The sequence below is a fragment of the Pristiophorus japonicus genome, chromosome 10, assembly GCF_044704955.1.
Source record: "Pristiophorus japonicus isolate sPriJap1 chromosome 10, sPriJap1.hap1, whole genome shotgun sequence".
In the NCBI taxonomy this organism is placed as follows: Eukaryota; Metazoa; Chordata; class Chondrichthyes; family Pristiophoridae; genus Pristiophorus; species Pristiophorus japonicus.
The window spans coordinates 136,946,778-136,974,371 of NC_091986.1; the positions used below are offsets into that span (position 1 = coordinate 136,946,778).

At 43.5% G+C, this 27,594-nt stretch overlaps 1 protein-coding gene across 6 annotated transcripts in view; it reads right to left on the bottom strand.

Annotated features, from left to right (window-relative positions):
* LOC139275104 (four and a half LIM domains protein 2) overlaps positions 1-27,594 on the bottom strand; it is a 65,354-nt gene that overhangs the window by 3,235 nt on the left and 34,525 nt on the right. For all 6 annotated transcript variants that reach the window (XM_070892105.1, XM_070892104.1, XM_070892102.1 and 3 more), the window contains 2 exons: positions 26,066-26,235; positions 12,909-13,095 (listed from right to left, as the gene is read on the bottom strand). In XM_070892105.1, the coding sequence (XP_070748206.1) occupies positions 12,909-13,095; positions 26,066-26,235 (357 nt within the window). The remainder of the gene's footprint in view (positions 1-12,908; positions 13,096-26,065; positions 26,236-27,594) is intronic.

Here is a 27,594-nt window from a genome sequence, read left to right on the forward strand (position 1 = left end):
CTTCTGTTTCCGCTCCATCACCTCCACCGCGGCAGGAAGTCTTGCCATCCCACTCTGCACGATGTCTTGGTGTCAGTCTGCGTAGACCAAAATGGGCAGGTGGGATGCGAACACTGGGTGGGGCTGGATCTGGAGGGAAACGTGGCCGCAGGTAGGGAGGGGGCGTTTTTTCACAGTTTGTTCACTTGTTCAACTGTTCTTGTTCCTGTTTTGTTAGTTTTGTTTGTTGTTATTGGTTAATTGAAAATTGTTAATTGTTAAGATTTTGTATTTTGTATTTGAGGGAAGGGTGGGTTGGTGCAGGGGGGTTGGAGGGATAGTTTTTCAATTTTTATTTGCGTTTTTGTTAATAAAAAAAACATTTCTTTAATTCAATAAATTGTGTGTGTCTTCTCTCTTAGTTAGTTATCAACTATACAGATGTTATTCCATATCTGAGCATTCTATTAATATACAAGTACTTTAGTAACACCTTCTAATAAATTCTATTATATAAAACCTATTCACTAAAAACAACGTAATAATACCTATATGAAAAATTACAGCTCTCATCCTCATTAAATTCTATTATATAAAACCTAATTATATAAAACCAAGCGTAATGATAACTACCGGTATATGAAAACTTACAGCTCTCAGTAAATTATACTATATAAAACCTATTTAATAAAAATAACATAATAATACCTATTTATATTCCCTGTCTCAATATTCTGAGTACAACTAGCTCTCTAATTAAATCACAACTAATCCTCTACCCTTCCATTGAAGTCAAAATGGGGTCCATAGTGCCCATTTTCCTTTTCTTAGGTCCAGAAAAAACAACTATATCTCAGCAGTTTTTTGGGCCTTACATCGGCCCAGCGATGTGCATGCTAGGTGCTGAAACTTGGGATGGGCCTTGTGTGGGCTATAATTTTGGCGATCTTCTCAGTGATCAAAGTGGAAACTTAGGCACCTGTTTTTCGGGTGATATTTTGGGCCTTGTTTCCACGTTTTGCTCAAAATGGATGATAGAGGTCCGTTTTGGGCCATATATGGGCCATAACTGGACGATGTGAAGTGGAAAATCTAGCCCCATACATTTAATCCTAATTCCATGAGCCTCCCAGGTTACTTGTTCAGGCTGAACTATTCAATGCAAAACCCCCATATGTTGCTCAACTCTGAACTGAGCTTCAATCCAAAATTTCCTCCATTACCAAGACCATCTATTTCCATTTCCACCATATCAGCTGCCTCACCCCATCTTCACCGAATCTCCCATCCATATCTTTGTCACTTCCAGGCTTAACGGTTTCAATGCCCTCCTAGATAAAATACCTTTGGTAAAGATAATGGAATGGAAATTGCGGTGAATGGTCTTTTACGAACCTTGGGCAGTTACACATATATAAAGGATCTGGGTTTAGGAATCAAGAAAACAATATTGAAATGAGCTGCAGGCATCAATTTGGGGAGGGGGTAGGACATTTGAAAGACTGTAAGAGGACATTGTGGGAATATAGACAGTTGGTGGCAGATGCTATTATGCTATTCAAATACAGAAAAATGTCAAGTAATATATTTTGGAAGTAAGAGCATGGAAATAAAACAAACCTAAATTGTAAAATTTTAAATGGATTAGAGGAGTATCCCCTAGAGTTCCTCTATCTATGCTCGCATTTCTTTCAAAGAATTCTATAAGCAAAGTTCATGGGGCCTCTAATTTTCAAAACTCCAATTTGCCAAGGTTTAGAATATCAGAGAAGAAAGTTACATATATTGACAATTGGTGACATTGGGGTAATTCTAAACTCTAAAACAGGATTGTTTGGGTCGGGTGGGATGTTAAAATGTAAAAAATCCAAAGCCAAACCCAATCCTCCTTGTACCCGTTAGTGGGAGCTGGGTACAGACTAGCAAACATTAGTAGTGAGATTGGGGATAGAAACATAGAAAATAGGTGCAGGAGTAGGCCATTCGGCCCTTCTAGCCTGCACCACCATTCAATATGATCATGGCTGATCATGCAATTCAGTACCCCATTCCTGCTTTCTCTCCATACCCCTTGATCCCTTTAGCCATAAGGGCCACATCTAAATTCCTTTTGAATATATCTAACGAACTGGCCTCAACAACTTTCTGTGGTAGAGACTTCCACATGCTCTCAACTCTCTGAGTGAAGAAGTTTCTCCTCATCTCAGTCCTAAATGGCTTACCCCTTATCCTTAGACTGTGATACCTAGTTCTGGACTTCCCCAACATCGGGAACATTCTTCCTGCATCTAATCTGTCCAATCCCGTCAGAATTTTATATGTTTCTATGAGATCCCCTCTCATTCTTCTAAATTCCATTGGCTATAAGCCTAGTCGATTCAATCTTTCTTCATATATCAGTCCTGTCATTCCGCGAATCAGTCTGGTGAACCTTCGCTGCACTCCCTCAATAGCAAGAATGTCCTTCCTCAGATTAGGAGACCAAAACTGTACACAATATTCAGATGTGGCCTCACCAAGGCCCTGTGCAACTGTAGTAAGACCTCCCTGCTCCTATACTCAAATCCTCTCGCTATAAAGGCCAACGTGCCATTTGCCTTCTTCACTGCCTGCTGTACCTGTATGCCAACTTTCAATGACTGAGGTACCATGACACCCAGGTCTCGTTGCACCTCCCCTTTTACTAATCTGTCACCATTCAGATAATAATCTGCCTTCCTGTTTTTACCACCAAAGTGGATAACCTCACATTTATCTGAATTGTACTGCATCTGCCATGTATTTGCCCACTCACCTAACCTGTCCAAGTCATCCTGCAGCCTCTTAGCATCCTCCTCACAGCTGACACTGGCACCCAGCTTAGTGTCATCTGCAAACTTAAATATATTATATTCAATTCCTTCATCTAAATCATTAATGTATATTGTTAATAGCTGGGGCCCAGCACTGAACCTTGCAGTACCCCACTAATCACTGCCTGCCATTCTGAAAAGGACCCGTTTATTCCCACTCTTTGCTTCCTGAATGCCAACCAGTTCTCTATCCACATCAATACATTACCCCCAATACCATGTGCTTTAATTTTGCACACAAATCTCTTGTATGGGACCTTGTCAAAAGCCTTTTGAAAGTCTAAATACACCACATCCACTGGCTCCCCCTTGTCCGCTCTACTGGTTACATTCTCAAAAAATTCTAGAAGATTTCTCAAGCATGATTTCCCTTTCATAAATCCATGCTGACTTGGACAGATCCTGTCATTGCTTTCCAAATGCGCTGCGATTACATCTTTAATAATTGATTCCAACATTTTCCCCACCACCGATATCAGGCTGGCCAGTCTATAATTCCCTGTTTTCTCTCTCCCTCCTTTTTTAAAAAGTGGAGTTACATTAGCTACCCTCCAATCCATAGGAACTGATCCAGAGTCTATAGAATGTTGGAAAATGACCACCAATGCATCCACTATTTCTAGGGCCACTTTCTGAAGTACTCTGTGATGCAGACTATCAGGCCCAGGGGATTTATCAGCCTTCAATCCCATCAATTTCCTTAACACAATTTGCTGATTAATATGGATTTCCTTTAGTTCCTCCTTCTCGCTAGATTCTCGGTCGCCTAGTATTTCCAGAAGGTATTAGTGTCTTCCTTAGTGAAGACAGAACCAAAGTATTTATTCAATTGGTCTGCCATTTCTTTGTTCCCCAATATAAATTCCCCTGATTCTGACTGTAAGGGACCTACATTTGTCTTCACGAATCTTTTTCTCTTCATGTATCTGTAGAAACTAGTGCAGTCAGTTTTTGTGTTCCCTGCAAGCTTACTCTCATTCTATTTTCCCCCTCCTAATTAACCCCTTAGTCCTCCTTTGCTGAATTCTAAATTTCTCTCAGTCCTCAGGTTTGCTGCTTTTTCTTGCCCATCTATATGCCTCTTCCTTGGATTTAACACTATCCTTAATTTTCCTTGTAAGCCACGGTTGAGCCTTTGCCTATCCACCGTCAACCCTTTAAGTATCATTTGCCAGTCTATCCTAGCCAATTCACCTCTCATACTGTCGAAGTTACCGAAGTTCAAGTCTCTAGTCTCTGAATTAACTGTGTCACTCTCCATCATAATGAATAATTCTCTCATATTATGGTCATTCTTCCCCAAGAGGCCTCGCACGACAAGATTGTTAATTAATCCTCTTTCATTACACAACACCCAGTCTAGGATGGCCAGCTCTCTAGTTGGTTCATCGACATATTGGTCTAGAAAACCATCACTTATAGACTCCAGGTAATCCTCTTCCACCGTATTGCTACCTGTTTGGTTAGCCCAATCTATATGTATATTAAAGTCGCCCATGATAACTGCTGTACTTTTATAGCACGCGTCCCTAATTTCTTGTTTGATGCTGTCCCCAACCTCACTTTGACTGTTTGGTGGTCTGTACACAACTACCACTAGCGTTTTCTGTCCTTTGGTGTTCCGCAGCTCTACCCATACACATTCCACATCATCCATGCTGATGTCCTTCCTTACTATTGCGTTAATCTCCTCTTTAACCAGCAACACTACCCCACATCCTTTTCCTTTCAGTCTATCTTTCCTCAATATTGAATACCCTTGGTTGTTGAGTTCTCAGCCTTGGTCACCCTGGAGCCATGTCTCCGTAATCCGAATTACATAATATCCATAACAGCTATTTGCGCAATTAATTCATCCACCGTATTACGAATGCTCCTCACATTGAGACACAGAGCCTTCAGGATGGCATCAAACAGGAAATTAGGGATGCGTGTAATAAAGGTACAGCAGTTATCATGGGTGACTTTAATCTACATATAGATTGGGCTAGCCAAACAGGTAACAATACTGTGGAGGAGGATTTCCTGGAGTGCATAAGGGAGGGTTTCCTAGACCAATATTTCGAGGTACCATCTAGAGAGCAGGCCATCCTAGACTGGGTTTTGTGTAATGAGAGAGGATTAATTAGCAATTTGTCGTGCGAGGCCCCTTGGGAAAGAATGACCATAATATGGTAGAATTCTTCATTAAGATGGAGTGTGACACAGTTAATACAAATACTAGAGTCCTGAACTTAAAAGAAAGGTAACTTCGATGGTATGATACCTGAATTGGCTAGGATAGACTGGTGAATGATACTTAAAGAGTTGATGGTGGATAGGCAATGGCAGACATTTAAAGATCACATGGATGAACTTCAACAATTGTATATCCCTGTCTGGTGTAAAAGTAAAATAGGGAAGGTGGCTCAACTGTGGCTAACAAGGGAAATTAGGGATAGTGTTAAATCCAATGAAGAGGCATATAAATTGGCCAGAAAAAGCAGCAAACCTGAGGACTGGGAGAAATTTAGAATCCAGCAGAGGAGGACAAAGGGTTTAATTAGGAGAGGGAAATAGAGTATGAGAGCAAGCTTGCAGGGAACATAAAAACTGACTGCAAAAGCTTCTATAGATGTGTGAAGAGAAAAAGATTAGTGAAGACAAATGTAGGTCCTTTGCAGTCATAATCAGGTGAATTCATAATGAGGAACAAGGAAATGGCAGACCAATTGAACAAATACTTTGGTCTGTCTTCACTAAGGAAGCCACAAATAACTTCCCGAAAATACTAGGGGACCGAGGGTCTAGCGAGAAGGAGGATCTGAGAGAACTGAGAGAAATCCTTATTAGTCAGAAAATGGTTTTCGGGAAATTGATCGGATTGAAATCCCCAGGGCCTGATAGTCTGCATCCCAGAGTACTTAATGAAGTGGCCCTAGAAATAGTAGATGCATTGGTGGTCATTTTCCAACATTCCATGGACTCTGGCTTAGTTCCTATGGATTGGAGGGTAGCTAATGTAACCCCACTTTTTAAAAAAGGAGGGAGAGAGAAAACAGGGAATTATATACCGGTTAGCCTGACATCAGTAGTGGGGAAAATGCTGGAATCAATTATTAAAGATGTAATAGCAGCACATTTGGAAAGCAGTGACAGGATCAGTCCAAGTCAGCATGGATTTCTGAAAGGGAAATCATGCTTCACAAATCTTCTAGAAGTTTTTGAGCATGTAACTAGTAGAGTGGATAAGGGAGAACCACTGGATATGGTGTATTTGGACTTTCAAAAGGCTTTTGACAAGGTCCCGCGCAAGAGATTGGTGTGCAACATTAAGGCACATGGGATTGGGTGTAATATATTGTCATAGATAGAGAACTGGTTGGCAGACAGGAAGCAAAGAGTGGGAATAAACGGGTCCTTTGCAGAATGGCAGGCAGTGACTGGTGGGATACCGCAAGGTTCAGTGATGGGACTCCAGCTATTTACAATATATATTAATGATTTAGATGAAGGAATTGAATGTAATATCTCCAAGTTTGCAGATGACACTAAGCTGGGTGGGTGTGTGTGCTGTGAGGAGGAGGCTAAGAGGTTGCAGGGTGACTTGGACAGGTTAGGTGAGTGGGCAAATGCATGGCAGATGCAATATAATGTGGATAAGTGTGTGGATATCCACTTTGATGGTAAAAACAGGAAGGCAGATTATTATCTGAAGGTTGACATATTAGTAAAATGGGAGATGCAACGAGACCTGGGTGTCATGGTACATCAGTCATTGAAAGTAGGCATGCAGGTACAGCAGGCAGTTAAGAAAGCAAATGGCATGTTGGCCTTCAATGTGAAATGATTTGAGTATAGGAGCAGAGAGGTCTTGCTGCAGTTGTACAGGGCCTTGGTGTGACCACACCTTGAGTATTGTGTTCAGTTTTGGTCTCCTAATCTGAGGAAGGACATTCTTGCTATTGAGGGAGTGCAGCGAAGGTTCACCAGATTGATTCCCGGGATGGCAGGACTGACATATGAAGAAAGACTGGATCAACTAGGCTTATATTCACTGGAATTTAGAAGAATAAGAGGTGATCTCATAGAAGCATGTAAAATTCGAATGGGATTGGACAGGTTATTTGCAGGAAGAATGTTTCCGATGTTGGGGAAATCCAGAACCAGGGGTCACAGTCTAAGGATAAGGGGTAAGCCATATAGGACTGGGATGACGAGAAACTTTTTCACCCAGAGAATTGTGAACCTATGGAATTCTCTACCACAGAAAGTTGTTGAGTCCAGTTCATTGAATATATTCAAAAGAGAGTTAAGGGGATCAGGGGGTATGGAGAGAAGGCAGGAGTGGTGCACTGACGTTGCATGATCCGCCATGATCATATTGCATGGTGGTGTTGTGTCTCTGCAAAGCATGCACTCCCATGTTCTGCCACCAGGGTGCGCATCCCCTGAAGTCGCAGGGAATCCCAGCATCCCTGGGAGTACTGTTTATAAGCTGGCCCCTAAGGCCTGTTCCTCACTCTGGAGTGTCTTAATAAAGACTGAGGTCACTGTTACTTTAACCTCCCTGTGTGCAGCCTCATCTGTGTTAGGATCACAATAACTGGCGACGAGTATACGAATCCAACGCAAAGATGCAGCAAACTGTGGGCATCCTGGAGAAGTTCTCGGAGGGTGAGGAGTGAGAAGCCTACATCAAACAGCTAGACTAGTACTTTGTAGCCAACGAGCTGGACGGAGAAGGAAGCGCTGCAAAAAGGAGAGCGGTCCTGCTCACGGTCTGCGGGGCACCAACCTACAGCCTCATGAAGAATCTTCTGGCTCCGGAGAAACCCACAGATAAGTTGTACGAGGAGCTGTGTACAATGGTTCGGGAGCATCTTAACCTGAGCGAGAGCATGCTGATGGCGAGGTATCGGTTCGACACGTGCCAGCGATCTGAAGGTCAGGAAGTGGCGAGCTACGTCGCCGAGCTAAGGCGACTTGCAGAACAATGTGAGTTTGATGGCTACCTGGAGCAGATGCTCAGAGACATTTTTGTACTGGGCATTAGCCACGAGACCACCCTACGAAAACTTTTGACTATAGGGACACCGCCCTCAGTAAGGCCATTGCGATAGCACAGGTGTTTATGTCCACCAGTGATAACACCAAACAAATCTCTCAGCACACATGTGCTAGCAATATTCATAAATTAACTGGAACTGTGTTTGTGAGCAGAAATGTACAGGGCAGAAACCACGAGTCTGCAACTGCCAGCAGGCCTCAGGTGACACAAAATCCGCAATAAAGGATGAATGCAAGGCAATTCACACCTTGTGGGTGTTGTGGAGGCTTCCATTCAGCCTATTCATGCCACTTCAAAGGGTATGTTTGCAAGAGCTGTGGAATAATGGGGCACCTCCAATGAGCTTGCAGACGAGCTGCAAGCTCTGCAAAACATGCTAACCACCACGTGGCAGGGGAAGATCGGTCCATGGTGGATCAAAGCAATTTCGAGCCTCAGAGAGAGGAGGCAGATGCTGAAGTACACGGGGTGCACATATTTTCGAAGAAATGTCCACCTATAATGCTAAATATGAAATTGAATGGCTAACCCGTAGCCATGGAACTGGATACTGGCGCTAGCCAATCCATCACAAGTAAAAAGATGTTTGAGAGACTGTGGTGCAACAAGGCACTCAGACCAGCCCTGAGCCTCATCCACATGAAACTGAGAACGTACACCAAAGAGCTCATCACTGTCCTGGGCAGCGGCATGGTCAAAGTCACCTACGAGGGCACGGTGCACACATTGCCATTCTGGATTGTCCCGGGCGATGGCCCCACACTGCTTGGAAGGAGCTGGTTGGGCAAAATCCGCTGGAACTGGGATGATATCCGAGCGCTATCACATGTCAATGAGGCCTCATGTACCCAGGTTCTTAACAAATTTCCTTCCCTTTTTGAGTCAGGCATTGGAAACTTTTCCGGAGCGAAGGTGCGGATCCACTTGGTCCCAGAGGCATGACCCATTGACCACAGGCGCGAGCGGTACCTCACATGATGAGGGACAAAGTGGAAATCGAGCTGGACAGGCTGCAACGCGAGGGCATCATCTCCCCAGTGGAATTCAGTGTGTGGGCCAGCCCGATTGTTCCAGCATTCAAAAGTGATGACACGGTAAGGATTTGCGGTGATTATAAAGTAACTATTAATCGTTTCTCGCTACAGGACTAATACACACTACCTGAGGCAGATGACCTATTTGCGAAGCTGGCAGGAGGCAAGACTTTCACCAAGCTCGACCTGACTTCGGCCTACATGACGCAGGGGCTGGAGGAGTCTTCGAAGGGCCTCACCTGCATCAACAAGCACAAAGGACTGTTCATCTACAACAGATGCCCATTTGGAATTCGGTCGGCTGCAGCGATCTTCCAGAGAAACATGGAGAGCCTACTCAAGTCAGTACCATGCACGGTGGTTTTTCAGAGCGAAATATTGGTCACGGGTCGGGACACCGTCGAGCACCTACAAAATGTTGAGGAGGTGGTCCTCCAGCGACTGGATCACGTGGGGCTGAGGCTGAAGAGATCGAAATGCGTCTTCATGGCAACAGAAGTGGAGTTTTTGGGGAGAAATATTGCGGCGGATGGCACTCGCCCCACAGATGCGAAGACAAAGGCTATCAGGAACACGCCCAGGCCACAGAACGTCACGGAGCTGCGGTCATTCCTGGGACTCCTCAACTATTTTGGTAACTTCCTACCGGGGTTAAGCACCCTCTTAGAGTCCCTACATGTGTTATTGTGTAAAGGTGAGAATTGGATATGGGGGAAAAAACCAAGTAATTGCTTTTGAGAAAGCCAGAAATATTTTAAGCTGCAACAAGCTGCTTGTATTGTAAAAGACTTGTGCTCGCATGTGATGCGTCGTCGTATGAAGTCGGGTGTGTATTACAACAAGCTAACGTTGCGGGGAAGTTGCAACCTGTCGCCTATGCCTCCAGGAGCTTGTCTCAGGCCGAGAGGGCCTACAGCATGATTGAGAAAGAGGCATTAGCGTGTGTGTTCGGTGTAAAGAAAATGCATCAGTACCTGTTTGGCCCCTCATATCCCTGTTCACTGAAAACAAGGGATAAATACCAATGCCTCAGCCCACATACAAAGGTGGGCACTCGCGCTATCAGCATATAACTATACCACACGCCACAGGCCAGGCACCGAGAACTGTGCGGATGCTCTCAGTCGGCTACCATTGCCCACCACGGGGGTGGAAATGGCGCAGCCTGCAAACTTGTTGATGGTGGCGCAGCCCGCAGACTTGTTGATGGTCATGGAAGCGTTTGAAAATGATAAATCACCTGTCACGGCCCGCCTGATTCGCACTTGGACAAGCCAAGATCCTCTGCTGTCCCTAGTAAAAAAATTGTGTACTGCATGGGAGCTGGGCCAGCATCCCCGTCGAAATGCAAGAGCTAATCAAGCCGTTCCAGCGGCGAAAGGACGAGCTGTCCATTCAGGCAGACTGCCTGTTGTGGGGTAACCGCGTAGTGCTACCCAAAAGTGGCAGGGAGACGTTCATCTCGGATCTCCACAGCACACACCTGGGTATAGTAATGATGAAAGCGATAGCCATATCCCACGTGTGGTGGCCCGGTATCGACTCTGACTTAGAGTCCTGTGTATGGCAATGCAGCGTGCGTGCTCAGAGAGGCACCACCAAGTTTGTGGTCCTGGCCCTCCAGACCATGGTCGAAGATCCATGTCGACTATGCGGGCCCGTTTCTCAGTAAACTGTTCCTGGTGGTGGTGGATGCTTTTCCAAATGGATTGAATGTGAAATCATGTTGGAAAGCCATGTTTGCCACCCACGGCCTGCCTGACATACTGGTCAGTGACAACGGGCCATGTTTCACCAGTGCCGAATTTAAAGAATTCATGAACCGCAATGGGATCAAACATGTCACCTCGGTCCCGTTTAAACCAGCCTCCAATGGGCAGGCAGAGCAGGCAGTACAAACAATCAAACAGAGCCTTAAACGAATCACAGAAGGCTCACTCCAAACCCGCCTGTCCCGAGTACTGCTCAGCTACCGCACGAGACCCCACTCGCTCACAGGGGTGCCCCCGGCTGAGCTACTCATGAAAAGGACACTTAAAACCAGACCCTCGCTGGTTCACCCCAACCTGCATGATCAGGTAGAGAGCAGGCGGCAGCAACAAAATGTAAACGATGGTCGGGCCACTGTGTCACAGGAAATTGATCTGAATGACCCTGTGTATGTGCTAAACTATGGACATGGTTCCAAGTGGATCGCGGGCACGATGATAGCTAAAGAAGGGAGTAGGGTGTTTGTAGTCAAACTAGACAATGGCCAAATTTGCAGAAAACACCTGGACCAAACGAGGCTGTGGTTCACAGACTGCCCTGAACAACCCACAGCAGACACCATCTTTTTCGAGCCCACAACACACACCCAAAGGATCAACGACACCACCCCGGACCAGGAAATTTAACCCAGCACACCCAACAGCCCAGCAAGGCTAGGCTCACCCAGCAGCCCTGCAGGGCCAACAACACGCCAACCCAGCGAGGGCACAGCTAACACACCAGAACAGACATTTGTACCGAGGCGGTCCACCAGGAAAAGAAAGGCTCCCGACTGCCTCACGTTGTAAATAGTTTTCACTTTGACATTGCGGGAGAGTGATTTGTGTAACTTTAAAGCATGCACTCCCATGTTCCGCCACCAGGGAGCGCATCCCCTGATGTCCCAAGGGATCCCAGCAACCCTTGGGAACACTGTATATAAGCCGGCCCCTAAAGCCTGTTCCTCACTCTGGAGTGTCTTAATAAAGACTGAGGTCACTGTTACTTTAACTTCCCTGTGTGCAGTTAGGAACACAATAGATGGTGCAGGCTCGAAGGGCCGAATGGCCTGCTCCTGCACCTATTTTCTATGTTTCTATGTTTACCCGTCTACTTCTGGTTTTAACAGAAGCGGGATGTGGAGAAGGGGGCAACCAACCAACTCTCAGGTAGCGGGTCGTTCATTTAAATATTTTAATGAGCCTGCGTGCCTCAGACTTTAACTCTCTTCCAGCTTTAACGTTGGCCGGCCGGGTTTCTTGGGCCTTGGGAAACCCAGCAGCCAAAGAGAGGCGAGGACTGCTGAGCAGAAGAGATAAATGCTTTTCCAGCACTGCTTGTGGGCCAAGAGCAGCAGGAATGTTTACCCTGGCTCCCCAAGCTAACCTGTTTCCCACCCCACGTGATTGGACCCCCAGCCCATGATCACTGCCTCCCTATCCACGATCACTGGAACCTTCTCATTCAGTACAATCAGTTGATAATCACGTCTTTTTCAACAATAAAATGCTTCAGCTGGAATGGTGGTAAATGCCCAACTTCTGACTTATGTCCATTCACCTCTACAGCAAGTGCATATGTGGATGCCTGGTGGCAACAAGTGCTCAGATCGATGCTTTCACAGTCAAACAGCCTGCTGATTCTCATCATCAAAGCTCACATGCATTATGATACTTGGTTAGCTGTGAGTATATAACCTTCACTAACGGTATCTTACCCCAGCAAGGAATCGCACGCACACCTTCAACAAGAGAAAATTAAATACAAAAAAGGAGAAAGTGCAGCATGCAAACTAAACAATGGGGATAACTTACACCTTCATCACGTGGATGATAACCTGACAGCACATCGCCAACACATTGTAGAACCACTCCGATATTTATCCTATTGCTTTCAATGGGATGAAAATTAGGGGTGGAGTTCTACAACAAGTTGGGACTCTGACTCCTTCACCCAAGGGTGCTGAGCCTGTTTGTGACTCTGACTCCTTCACCCAAGGGTGCTGAGCCTGTTTGTAGAGCATTTGCCACCATTCCAGCTGAAGCACTTTATTATTGAATTGCTGCCCAGTTGATGAAGGTGAAAAGATCTCCCCATGCGTTTCAGGATTCACATTGGGTCTAAATATTTTTCTGCACCAGATGTCAAGTGAACATGTTTCACTAAGTAACCAGCATCAAGATTCCATTGAACTGTTGCCGATAGGATCCTCCTTTCACAATCATGTCATACTGAAGAACTTACCAGTGATTGCATTGGAACAACCGGCACATTTTTTGGCATAGAGGTTGCTGAAGCAATCCAGGCAGTAGGCAAATTCATCCCGTGAGGTGAAACGTTGTCCAGTCAGTGGCTTTTTACATCCGGTACAGAGAAAACACTCTTTGTGCCAGGGTTGATCATGGTAAGTGACTCCTCCAGTAGTAATAGCCTGGTTAGCAAGATAAAATACAGGCAAATCTTAGTTACTTTATCTTCAACAGGTAATGATTGATAACATTATAGCAGATCTTTAGTTAAAATATTAAGGAGGAAAAAAATGGGGAGAGGAAAAATTAGATATTTATTCTGTTGCATGTGAAAAATTGTTCATTACATACATAGGATATACAGCACAGAAACAGGCCATTCGGCCCAACCAGTCCGTGCCGGCATTTATGCTCCACTCGAGCCTCCTCATCTAATTCTATCAGCATAACCCTCTATTCTCTTCTCCCTCATATGCTTATCTTGCCTCCTTTTAAATACATCTATAGTATTCACCTCAACCACTCCCTGTGGTAGCGAGTTCCACATTCAACCACTCTCTGGGTAAATGAGTTCCTTCTGCATTCCCTATTGAATTTCTTGCTGACTATCTTATATTGATGACCTCCAATTTTGCTCTTTCTCACAAGTGGAATCACTCACTGTGTCTACTCTATCAAAATCTTGCAGAATTTTAAAGACCTCTATTAGGTCACTCAAAAGCCTTCAATTTTAAAGAGAAAAGAGACCCAGTGCATTCATCCTTTCCTGAAACGTATACGCTTGCATTTCTGGTATCATCCTTGTAAGCCTTTTTTGGACCCTTTCTATAATCTGGAGCAATACCACCAAACGATGTCTCCGCAAGATCCTACAAATTCCCTGGAAGGACAGATGCACCAACATTAGCGTCCTCGACCAGGCCAACATCCCCAGCATTGAAGCACTGACCACACTTGATCAGCTCCGCTGGGCAGGCCACATTGTTCACATGCCAGACACGAGACTCCCAAAGCAAGCGCTCTACTCGGAACTCCTTCACGGCAAATGAGTCAAAGGTGGACAGAGGAAACGTTACAAGGACACCCTCAAAGCCTCCCTGATAAAGTGCAACATCCCCACTGACACCTGGGAGTCCCTGGCCATAGACCGTCCTAAGTGGAGGAAGTGCATCTGGGAGGGTGCTGAGCACCTCGAATCTCATCACCGAGAGCATGCAGAAATCAAGCGCAGGCAGCGGAAAGAGCGTGCAGCAAACCTGTCCCACCCACTCTTTCCCTCAACGACTATCTGTCCCACCTGTGACGGAGACTGTGGTTTTCGAATTGGACTGTTCAGTCACCTAAGGACTCATTTTTAGAGTGGAAGCAAGTCTTCCTCGATTCCAAGGGACTACCTATGATGATGATGGTGATAACCTTTCTATAATATGGTGAACAGAATTGTACAAAGTACTCCAAGTGTGGTCTAAACAAGGTTCAATACAGGTTTAGCATAACTTCTCTACTTTTTAATGTTATCCGTCTAGAAATAAACCTTAGTGCTTGGTTTGCTTTTTTATGGCATTAAACTGTGTTGCTCCTTTTAATGATTTGTGTATTTGTACTCCAAGTTCCCTTTGCTCTTCTACCCAATTTAGATTCGGATTTTCCAAGTAATATGTGACTTCCTTATTTTTCATACCAAAATGTAACACCTTACATTTATCTGTGTTGAAATTAATTTTCCAATTAAATGCACATTTTGCAAGTTTATTAATGTCTTCTTGCAATATATTGCAATCCTCCTCAGTATTGACTATCTCCCTTAATTTGGTGTCATTTGCAAATTTAGAAATTGTGTTTTTGACTCCAAAGTCTAAATCGTTAATATAAATTGTGAACAACATTGGTCCCAGCACTGATCCTTGTGGGATTCCACTTTCCACCTTCTGCAACTCTGAATAGGAATGGGCAATAATGGCTGGCCTTGCCAGCAATGCCCACATCCCATGAACAAATAAAAATTGCTACCCTTTACTCCTACTCTCTGCTTTCTATCTTGAAGTCAGCTAGCTATCCAATCTGCTTCTTGTCCCCTGACTCTGCATTCTCTGATATTATTCATTCGTCTATTATGTGGTACCTTATCGACCGTCTTTTGGGAATCTAGGTAAATTACAACTATTATATTACCCTTGTCTACTCTCTCTGTTACCTCTTCAAAGAATTCAATTTGATTGGTCAAGCAAGACTTTCCCTTTTGAAATCCATGCTGACTATTCATTATTATATTTTTTGTTTCTAGATGTACTTCTATTTTCTCCTTTAGTAGCGATTCCATTATTTTTCTTACCACCGGTGTTAAGCTGACTGGTCTACAGTTCCCTGGACATGTTCTTTCTCCTTTCTTAAATATTAGTATTATGTTAGCTATTCGCCAGTCCTCTGACACCACACCTTTTTATAACAAATTATTAAATATGTATAATACTGCCTCTGCTATCTCTTCCCTAATTAAAAAAAAAATGCATGGATGTAATTGGTTTAGACTGGGGGTTTTATCCTCTGAGTTTGATTAGTTTATTTAATATTTTTCCTCTATTTATTTTAAATGCAGCCATATAATTTCCAATCTCATCTTCCAATGTCATGACCACCTGATCTGTCTCCCTGGTAAATACTGAAGCAAAATAATTATTTAATATTTCTGCCATTTCACTATTGCTGCCTGTGATTTTATTATGACCATCCCTGAGTGACCCTATTCCCAGCCCCCAATTTCCTTTTTTAGATTTATATGCCTGTAGAATATTTTACTATTTTGTTTTATGTTCCTTGATAATTTAATTTTATAGTTTCACTTTGCCTACTGAATTGTTTTTTGGACTTCTGTCTAATCTCTTTGTATTCGCTCTTGTCATGCTCTCCCCTGTTGTCCATGTACTGTGCATGCCTCTTTCCTTACCCTCAATTTTTCCCTCATGTCTTTATTCATCCATGGTGTCTCATTAGCATTTAGTTTGTTCTTGTTTTTTAGCGGAATATATTTTTCCTGGACTTTGTTGAACACCGTTTTAAATGTTTCCCATTGCTGTTTCCCATTGCTGTTCTACATCATATGTTGTTCATTTTATTTTCCCAAGTTCTATTCTCAGCCCGTCAAAATTGGCTTTTCTCCAATCTACTACCCCGTTTTTAATTATTATCTTAAAGCATTTTATATTATGGCCACTATTGCCTAGATGTTCCCCATCTATTACTTCTCTTATCTGTTCTGGTTCATTCCCCTTTACTTGATCCAGTAGCAAATCCTCCCTTGTTGGGCTTCTTGCGTGTTGGGTTAGAAAGGAGTCCTGTACAAATTGTAGGACCTCTGTTCCATTATCCCCTTTATCTACCTCTTCTGGCCAACTAATTTCGGGATAGTTGAAATCCCTCATGATTATTATTCTATGTTTTTTTTTACTAATTTCCCTAATTTGTTTACATTTTTCTTCCTCTACCTACCTTCCTTCCTCTATTAGGTGGTCTGTAGACTAGCCTATTAATGCAACTGATCCTTTATTATCTTTTATCTCTATCCTCATGGATTCTATTTTTGTCTAACTGATAGCTGCGTCGCTTGTTTCTACTACCATTGTTATCTCTGATAAGTACAGCTACTCCAGCTCCCCTTTTTTCCTCCCTATCTTTTCTAAATATGTTGTACCCTGCAATGTTTAATTCCCAGTCCTAATTTTTCTGTAGCCATGTCTCACTTATTGTATTATATCTGGTTCCTCGCAACATATTATTGCCACTAGTTCCCCTGTTTTATTCCAGACAACCATGTGCATTGCTATGCAGACAGTTTAACGCATTTTAAATAGCAGTTCCTCTCACTTCATTTTTAATTATTTTTTTACACTCCTGTTCTATAACTCTATTTATTCCCTGCCCATCTATGTCCTTCCTTAGTCTATTCTTTCCTGTGCTCTCCTTTTCTGTTTAGTTTAGGTTGGTTTCATTTCTTGTAGAACTCTTGTTATGAATGCTTTATGCATTCAGAAAAAGAGCCTTTAATTTTGCATTTTTACCGTTACTCCCTGCTTTCACCTAATTCGCTGATGCACTATTACCGTTAAACTCTCTGTCCCTTCTTGTTCCACTCAAATCGCAACACTCCTTCATTACCTTGACTTTTCTCTTTAGATTTCTCAATTTCCCCTTACCTGGCCGCCACCACACACAACCTTCCCCCACCCCACCCCACTCTTTTTAGTTTAAAGCCCTATCTATAGCACTAGTTATTCATTTCGCCATGACACTGGTCCCAACCCAGTTTAAGTGGAGCCCATCCCAATGGAACAGCTCCCTCTTTCCCTAGTACTGGTGCCAGTGCCCCATGAATCAAAACCTCTTCCTCCCATACCATTCTTTGAGTCCACATTTAACTCTCTGATCTGCTTGTCCCTATGCCAATTTGCATATGGCTCAGGTAACAATCCAGATATTATTACCTTTGAGGTTCTGCATTTTAATTTGGACCCTACCTCCTTAAACTCTCTCAGCAGAAACTCATGTAACAGAAGAAAAGAAAACTGAAATGAATTAAAAATTTACTTTTGTTTGTGGAAACAGAGTAATGACAGACTTTTATGATGTCATAACAACATTGGTAAAATGATTCAACATGCTATTTCACTACAATTAATAGTAAAATGTGACACAATGACTTGACACATATAAAATTCTTAAGGGACTTGACAATGGTTAATACTGGGAAAATGTTTCGCCTGGCTGGTGAATCTAGAATATGGGGTCACAGTCTCAGAATAAGGGATTGTCCATTTAGGACTGAGAGGAGGAGAAATGTTTTCACTCAAAGGGTTGTGAATCTTTGGAATTCGCTACCCCTGAGGCTGTGGATGCTCAGTCGTAGAGTATATCAAGACAGAGGTCGATACATTTTTGGGAACTATGGGAATTAAGGGATAGGAGATAGTGCCGGAAGGTGGAGTTGAGGTAGAAGATCAACCATGATATTGTTGAATGACGGAGCAGCTTGAAGGGCCAAATAGCCGACTCCAGCCATTTCTTATGCTCTTATGTTCTTAGAAATTTTAGCAAATGTTCTCAACGTATTACCAATACTGGTCAAGTTTTCATAGAAGAAAAAAATAGGCCATTCAACTCTACTGCATCATTGTTGGCTATGGCAGCTCTATTGCTTTAATCCCAATTACAAACTCTTTCTCCATATTCCTTAATACTGTGAGTATCTATCTCCCTCTTCATTACCATCATCTACATCTATGGCCTTCTGGGACAATGGAGTAATTTTCACTTTCGGCGCCATCTGCAGATTGATTGTGGAAAGGAAAATCAGGCAAGAGTGTAGAACAGGTGGCCAATCTGAAACTGCCAGTTTTCCATCGCACCAAAAGTGAAAATTAGCCCCAGTGAATGTAATAAATCTGAAGATTTTTTTTTCTGGATTTACTTAAATCAACTAACTTCAAAATTCTAAGATTGCATCCATTCGTTCTGGATTCACCAGCTGAAGGGACAACTCATTTCCTATCTACCATAATCAATTCCCTTCATTATTTTTAAAGTATCATTCAGTTTAGTCTTTAATTTCCTCAAGGTGCAGCACGAGCCGGTGCGTAAGGGCGACGGCTGTGAAGAGGGCGACTGGATTGGACATCACCATAACCCAGGTTGCTGATTGGAGTATGGGCAGGTACAGCAGGAGCGGCGAGGTTGGGGCAAAGGAGCAGCGAGAGATTGCAGAGCGACGTGATCGGGGCCCAGGAGAGGCGTGAGTTCGGGACCCAGAAGAGGCGAGGGCCATGGGGCAGCACGGGCCAGCCCACACAGCAATATGTGTGCGCGCTAGGTCCATGCAGCAGAGCTGGTCTCCAGTCACCTTGGTTACTTCTTGCCACTGGATCAAGACCTAGCTCTGTCAAGCCCGTGTGGTGGCTGGTGTGCAACGACCACCACACGTTAAAAAAAATCCACGCACAGGCATCTTCCACCCTTCAACATGTAGTTCGGGACCTGGAATATTAAGTCCTTCATTGAAACACCTGTGAACTCATCCATTTTTGGCGTGGAAGCAATTCATCCTCCATTCGAGGGACCATCTAAGAAACATAGAAACATAGAAAATAGATGCAGGAGTAGGCCTTTGGACCCTTCGAGCCTGCACCGCCATTCAACGAGTTCATGGCTGAACATGCAACTTCAGTACCCCATTCCTGCTTTCTCGCCATACCCCTTGATCCCCCTAGTAGTAAGGACTACATCTAACTCCTTTTTGAATATATTTAGTGAATTGGCCTCAACAACTTTCTGTGGTAGAGAATTCCACAGGTTCACCACTCTCTGGGTGAAGAAGTTTCTCCTCATCGCGGTCCTAAATGGCTTACCCCTTATCCTTAGACTGTGACCCCTGGTTCTGGACTTCCCTAACATTGGGAACATTCTTCCTGCATCTAGCCTGTCTAAACCCAGTCAGAATTTTAAACATTTCTATGAGGTCCCCTCTCATTCTTCTGAACTCCAGTGAATCCAAGCCAAGTTGATCCAGTCTTTCTTGATATGTCAGTCCCGCCATCCCGGGAATCAGTCTGGTGAACCTTCACTGCACTCCCTCAATAGCAAGAACGTCCTTCCTCAAGTTAGGAGACCAAAACTGTACACAATACTCCAGGTGTGGCCTCACCAAGGCCCTGTACAACTGTAGTAACACCTCCCTGCCCCTGTACTCAAATCACCTCTTTCCAAATGCGCTGCTATGACATCCTTAATAATTGATTCCATCATTTTACCCACTACCGATGTCAGGCTGACCGGTCTATAATTCCCTGTTCTCTCTCTCCCTCCTTTTTTAAAAAGTGGGGTTACATTGGCTACCCTCCACTTCATAGGAACTGATCCAGAGTCTATGGAATGTTGGAAAATGACTGTCACTGCATCAGCTATTTCCAAGGCCACCTCCTTAAGTACTCTGGGATGCAGTCCATCAGGCCCTAGGGATTTATCGGCCTTCAATCCCATCAATTTCCTCAACACAATTTCCCGACTAATAAGGATTTCCCTCAGTTCCTCCTTCTTACTAGACCCTCTGACCCTTTTTATATCCGGAAGGTTGTTTGTGTCCTCCTTAGTGAATACCGAACCAAAGTACTTGTTCAATTGGTCTGCCATTTCTTTGTTGCCAGTTATGACTTCCCCTGATTCTGACTGCAGACGACCTACATTTGTCTTTACTAACCTTTTTCTCTTTACATATCTATGAAAGCTTTTGCAGTCCATTTTAATGTTCCCTGCAAGCTTCCTCTCGTACTCTATTTTCCCTGCCCTAATCAAATCCTTTGTTCTCCTTTGCTGAGTTCAAAATGTCTCCCAGTCCCCGGGTTCGCTGCTATTTCTGGCCAATTTGTATGCCACTTCCTTGGCTTTAATACTATCCCTGATTCCCCTTGATAGCCACGGTTGAGCCACCTTCCCTTTTTTATTCTTTTGCCAGACAGGGATGTACAATTGTTGTAGTTCATCCATGCAGCCTCTAAATGTCTGCCATTGCCCATCCACTGTCAACCCCTTAAGTATCATTTGCCAATCTATCCTAGCCAATTCACGCCTCATACCTTCAAAGTTACCCTTCTTTAAGTTCTGGACCATGGTCTCTGAATTAACCGTTTCATTCTCCATCCTAATATAGAATCCCACCATATTATGGTCACTCTTCCCCAAGGGGCCTCGCACAACGAGATTGCTAATTTATCCTCTCTCATTACACAACACCCAGTCTAAGATGGCCTCCCCCCTAGTTGGTTCCTCAACATATTGATCTAGAAAACCATCCCTTATGCACTCCAGGAAATCCTCCTCCACCGTATTGCTTCCAGTTTGGTTAGCCCAATCTATATGCATATTAAAGTTACCCATGATAACTGCTGCACCTTTATTGCATGCATCCCTAATGTCCTGTTTGATGCCCTCCCCAACATCACGACTACTGTTTGGAGGTGTGTACACAACTCTCACTCACGTAGAAGAGCATCATTAATGCGTATAACTCACAGTTGTATGGTCTATGGTCAGTGCTTCACCGTATAGTTTTCTGTAAATCATTAAGAGCAGACTATCCTTCTTAAAGTGGGGTATCTAAAACCAAACACAACATCCTTGCGCCTCTTGTGATGAAGCCTAACATACTGGACTTAAAAAAAGATTTTACATCTCTGAGCTAGCTTTTAATGGTTTATGTACTTATACTTCTAATGCCTTTTGGTAACTTACACCCTTAAACTTTCCCTTCTAGATTGCATTTCTTTCTGCTATTGTTACCACACACTTTTTTGCATTAAACTGAATCTAACGTTGATTCACCCATTTACTTAATCCATCATTGCAATTTTCTGTTTTCTTTACAATTCACCATACATCTTAACTTAGGATCATGTGTCCTATTATGCACTTTCCTCCATTCACAAATCTAGGTAAAGCTAGGTAATCTATTCCCAACCAGCTCCACAGCAATGCCACATGGTTACCTCGATTCCATGCAGCTCAATTTTAGTTAGGAATGCCTTGGGCACAATAATGGGGCAGAAATCCAGGCCTCCCTGGGTCCTTATGGAGTGTGTATCCGGAAAGGCATCACAAAAGCTGGTTTTCGTCGCGCAATGCACATACGCCGAAAACCGGCTTTTCCGATCTGTCAAGCTCTGGCTTGACAGATCCTCCATATCCTCACAGCCAGGACATTCGCATGAGCAAGATTGCAGTATTTACACATATCTTGCCCAGTGAATGTCCTGAAAACTCTTGCGCCTGGTAAAAGCAGGCGCATATCCTACTTTTACCAGTGTAAGAGTTTTGAAACATATAAAAATAACACTTAAAAAATACATTTTAATGTTAAAAACTCTGTCCACTAAGGTAAGTTTATTTTTAACCCGAATTACAAAACTGAAAAAAAAAATCGGAAAAATATCTATTTTTTTAAGACATTTATTAACTTTAGTTTCAATTAATTTTAATTATGTGAGGTGTGTTTTTTATTTTTTAATTATGGTGTTTAGTGTGTTTTTTTTCTCATTAATAGAAATGAGAACTCATAGATACGGAGTTCTCATTGCTATTAATGAGAATGCTATGGAATACTTTACCTGATTGGTTGTATAGTCACACATGACTGCACTGTCTGTGTTGGAACCTGGAGGATGAGAGCGCGATAAGGCCTCCCCACCGGAATCCCAGGCACCTCCGGGACCACCAGGTAAATTCGTAAAAATTCTCCGGTCGGAGGTGTTCATTCAAAAGAAGCCTCTGACCGGTATTTCAGGGCCAATATCGGATGCTTTCTAAAATTCCTTATATTTGATATCCAAGATCCTCCTCTAAACACCCTTCAGTGACAATCAAATAACTTTTAGGTGAGTTAAACATGGCTGACCTGTACAAAATCATTCTGATTCTCCCCAATCAATTTATACTTTTCCAACTCACTAAGGCTTCTTCGACAGCACCTCCCAAACCTGTGACCTCTTCCCAAACCTGTGACCTCTGCCATGTAGAAGGACAAGGGCAGCAGGCATATTGGAACACCACCACCTGCAAGTTCCCCTCCAAGTCACACACCACCCTGACAGAAATATATCACTGTACCTTTATCGCCGCTGGTCAAAATCCTGGAACTCCCTCCCTAACAGCACTGTAGGAGTACCTTCACCACATAGACTGCAGCAGTTCAAGAAGGCAGCTCACCACCACCTTCTCAAGGGCAATTAAGGATGGGCAATAAATGCAGGACTTGCCTGTGATACCCACATCCCAGGAACAAATGAAAAAAAGTCTTTGAATAATGTGGTATTCTTAAGCTCACTAAATTATTCACTTTTCAGAAGAAGTATCTCTTGAACATTCTAAAGGCTATATAAATACGAACACTAACTGTCTATCTAAATTTGCTGGTTAACACCTGACCTTGCGGACCAACCAATTGGCTAACACTGGTCAGGTACAACATCCGACCCTGTGATAAAGACATTTCTGAGCATTGGCCAAATGGTTACATTTCATTAATAAATTTAATATTTTAAGATCAACATAAGGGAATATTAAAAAACAACAATTAATAATAACAATGCCGTTAAGACAGTCAAACATTGCAATCTTGCTCAGGTTGGGGATATCAAATCACACTAAGATGATGATCATCTTTTCTGCTGATTAGGCTCTGATGGATCCATATTTTGATAGTTTCTCTGTAAAAGTACTCTGTATTCACTGTTTGGAGCCAACCTTGTTTTATTCCTTTCAGTTTATGCTATTCTGTACTGTGCACTCAGCCAAAGCCGATTCACCTCCTTCACCTCTACATATGTTGCCCTCATATTCTTTTAGCTGATTTCATATTTCTCTCTCTAGTTTTACAGGAACATAGGAATAGGAGTAGGCCATTTAGTCCCTCTCTATCCACTGTCACCAACTTCAGCTGCCATCTATTCCAGCAGCATCGGTGCCCTTGAAAAAAATCTCACCTTGGTCCTCAGAACTCCATCACAATCAGCCCAACACCAACATCACTAAACTCACTAGCATCGGCAAACAACATCAACCTTCTTCGCAATCATCTGATGCTGCACAGGACACAGGGCATCAGCAGCCAACCTTATTGCTGCCCGGGACGCCAGGGATGGCCTCACCTTGGCCACATTTATTTCATTTGACGCTGCCACATGATGCACCAGGTTAGCATCACCCCACACCAGCACCATAAAGTATCCCTGCAATGCTCAAGCCATTCCTTTCATACTCATCACCATTATGTGGGGTATCTTTATGTCTGACCATTCACTACAACTCACTAAGCCACTTCCAAAGGTGCACTCAAATCTGTCCAAGAACACAAAGTGTTGAAAATATAGATTTCAATGTTTGACAACATATTAGCAAAAACTCTACATGAACATTGGCTAACACACTCAAGTGCCTAACCCCTGTGTTTTGTTAGTTGGTATGCTGGCACTAGGATGAGGGTGAGTGTGAGGGGTGGCTAGTGAGATGAGGATGTGATAATGTAGATTGAGAGAGAGGTATGGGTGGAGGTTCAAGGTAAGTTGGTGGGAGTAAGGATGTGCAGGAGTAAAGTCAGGAAGGCAGAGTGATGGGGATGTGATGAGTGGCACAGCAGGATGAGGTTGAGTGTGGCTTTGCAGTAATGTTACGTGATCTACTGAGATCATTGAAAGGTTTGTGGCACTGCAGCCAGGTCCTCCTGCTTGTGTCCTCCTGTGCAATGTGCAACCAGGCAGCATTGGTGTCCTGGGAAGGTCTCTTTCTCCCATTGGAAGGGAAGAGAACCTCCCTGCATGCTGTGACTCCCTCCATAAGCATCTGGAGGGAGTCATGGGAGAGTCTGGGTGCAGCCATGCATCTTTGTACAGTGCTTGTCAGGGCCTCGCAGGGCGTCCGTAACAAGCCCAATCAAGTTAAGATTGTTGTGAGAGGGTGGGCTGGAGTCGGGAGCGCCTTCCCCATGCACTACCAATGTCAGCTGCCCTGGACTTGCCGCCGTTGGCGAAATCATGACCTCACTGTCTAGGCTCACACATGAAGGCTTCCAGAGGTCAGTGTTGGGAGCATTGCTTTTCTCAATATATGTGAAAGATCTGGACTTGGGTATAGGGGGCACAATACCAACATTTTCAGTTGACCAAAAATAGGGAGCATGGTTAACTGCGAAGAGAAATTGTGGCTCACGTAAGATTGAATTTCAGTCAACCAGTCATGGCAGCATAGAGTCAGTGGAGGGATCAAGAAGTTATGGAGAGATAGAGCTGGGTTTCATTAACATAAATATGGAAGCTGATGCCCATGTCTGCAGATGATGTTGCAATGGGGTAGCATGTAAATAAGGAAGAGGAGGGGGTCAAAGATAGACTCCAGAGGTAACAGTGCGGGGTTGGGAATAGAAGTCATTGCTGGAAATCATCTCGCCACAATTGGATATGTATGATTGGAACAAGGCTAGGACAGGCCCATTGAACTTGACAGTGGAAGAGAGTCATTGAGGAGGATGGTGTGGTCGATCATGACAAAGGCTGCAAAGAGGTAGAGAAGGACAAGGAGAGATAATGCACAACAGTCACATAGAGAATGCCATTCATGACTTTGGTTAGAGCCATTTCAGTGCTGTGGGAGGAATAGAAATTTGATTGCAGAGATTCTAATAGGGAATTACAAGAAAGGTCAGCACAAATTTAGGTGGTGACATGTTTAAGGACTTTGGAGAGCAAAGGGAGATTGGAGTGGGGGGTAGTAGTTTTCAAGGACAAAGGAGTCGAGGGTGGATTTTTGAGAAGGTGTGTGAAGGCGGTTTTGAAAGAGGGGGACAGTACCTGAGTCGAAGGAACCATTTATAACTTACAGCTAGCATGGGGGCCAGGAGGCTAAGTTGGGTGGCCAACAGTTTAGTGGGGATGGGGTCAAGGAAACAGGAGCTGGGCTACATGGACAAGATGAGCCCAGAGAGGGCATGGGAGAGATGGGAAAGAAAGTAAGAATTATGTGGTTCTTGGCTAGGGTAAGGGGGAACTGAGGGAGGAAACAGTCGTGGTAGATGAATAGATAGTCCCTAGCTTGGTGGCAAAGAAATCCATGGGCTCCTCACACTTGTTGGAGATGAGGATGGATGTGACAGTAGAGAAGGTTTTAAGAAGATGGTTGGTATCTATTGCCTGTTGTTATTTTTGCTTCCAAGTGTTTGTTCAAATTTCCTACCTTTGAGTGTCAGCAGTCATCTGCTGCCTTGGCTAAGTAACGATTCTTCACTAGTAAAACCGAATAGTGAATGCCCGTGGTCTCTTCAACAATCGGTTTCATAAATTCCAAACTCAATTTTATCTTCTCTCAACATTTACATGCAGATTGCGAATAGGGATTTCTAACCAACAATCGGGAATGGGAATCCTGGAAGATTTTTCTCTTCCTTAGGTTCAGTGGTGCTGAAGTCAATTCTGGTGTCCCCACTCCCACTCCACTGTACTTAACTAACTTAAAACAAGGAATCCCTGAACTTTCCTGATTTGAATGGCCTAGTGCCCCATCACACAACTGGTTTAGATCTGTTGGAATAGTTATCTCCAGCAGACCTTGTAATAAGTGGCTCACCTTCTTGCACTGCACACAGTGCATGGCAAACTGCTTTTCATAACACGGCACACAGTAGTTCTCATTGTCCTTGGGAATGAAGCTCTTTGTGCCCATTGGCTGTTGGCAGCGGTGACAGATGAAACAAGTCTCATGCCAGCTGTTACCCTTATACTCCATCTTGCGAGTGCCTACGTTTTAGTAAGAGATGCAAAGAAAAGTTAAAATCCAGATGCTACTTCTTCTATTCCTACCAAATAATTAAAAAAAATAAAGAATATGCAATAGTTCCTCCTGCAGCAGCCTAGTGGAGCATGCTATACAAGCATTGTTATTAGATCTTGTCAGTTGATGCTGAAACGAGCTAATGACCTGCAACACAATACAATTAAAACATGTCTACTAAACTACATTTTGTCAGAATATAAGTGTCAGCTAAAGACATTAAACCATGAAAAAAATAATTCTCCTCCTGCCATCTGTTTGCAAGATATCAACGTTTACCTGGGAGAGATCAACTTTATTAACACTTTTTTGTGGCATCACACTGCTGACCTCAGCTTGTTCTTGGTTCGCTGACAGTCACAATGCCAGAACACTGCAGGAAAGCACTCTCTATCAGTGCATTTCTCAAATTAGTCTCTGTTGCAGACATCTTCTTCCAAAAAGATGACATTTGCAGCACAGTTTTTTTCATCATTGGATTTCTTCAGCTGTTACCTGCACTTGTGTGTTTGTGTGTGTGTGTGTGTGTGGCGGGTGGGCCGGCCAGGGGGTGCGGTTGATGGGGTTAGGGTTTCTGTGGAAGGGCAACTTTGAGTTTATGGCATTGATCATTCCTGTAAAGCACAGAATTTTCTCGTTTTTTTAGTGCGAAATCTCAGTCCCATTGACCTATCCATTACAGCAATGAGACTAAAATCTTCATGTGACAGCAATCTCCTTTATGATCATTCATCACAGCACAACAATCATTTTTGACAGATAACAGTCAGACCAAACTGTCATCACCTTTGTAGAATAGTTGGATACAGCATGCAGCATGCAATGGTTGCGCCACATGGTCATCACCTATCTGAGGCGTTTGAAGATGCAGCTAACAATCATATTAAATAAACAGTTAAAATCACCCTCTTAGTGAAGAAATGTATCCTCATTTCAGTCCTAAATGACCGACCCCCTTATTCTGAGACTGTGATCCCTGGTTCTAGACTTCCTAGCCAGGGGAAACATCCTCCCTTCATCTACCGTGTCAAGTCCTCGTATGTTTCAGTAGCAGGACATTTGGAAAAACAAAACTCAGTCAGGCAAAGTCAGCATGGATTTATGAAGGGGAAATCAAGTTTGACAAATTTGCTGGAATTCTTTGAGGACATAACAAACAGGGTGGATAGAGGGAAGCCAGTGGATGTGGCGTATTTGGACTTCCAGAAGGCATTTGACAAGTTGCCACATGAAAGTTACTGCACAAGATAAAAGTTCATGGGGTTGGGGGTAATATATTAGCATGGATAGAGGATTGGCTAATTAACAGAAAACAGAGAGGCGGG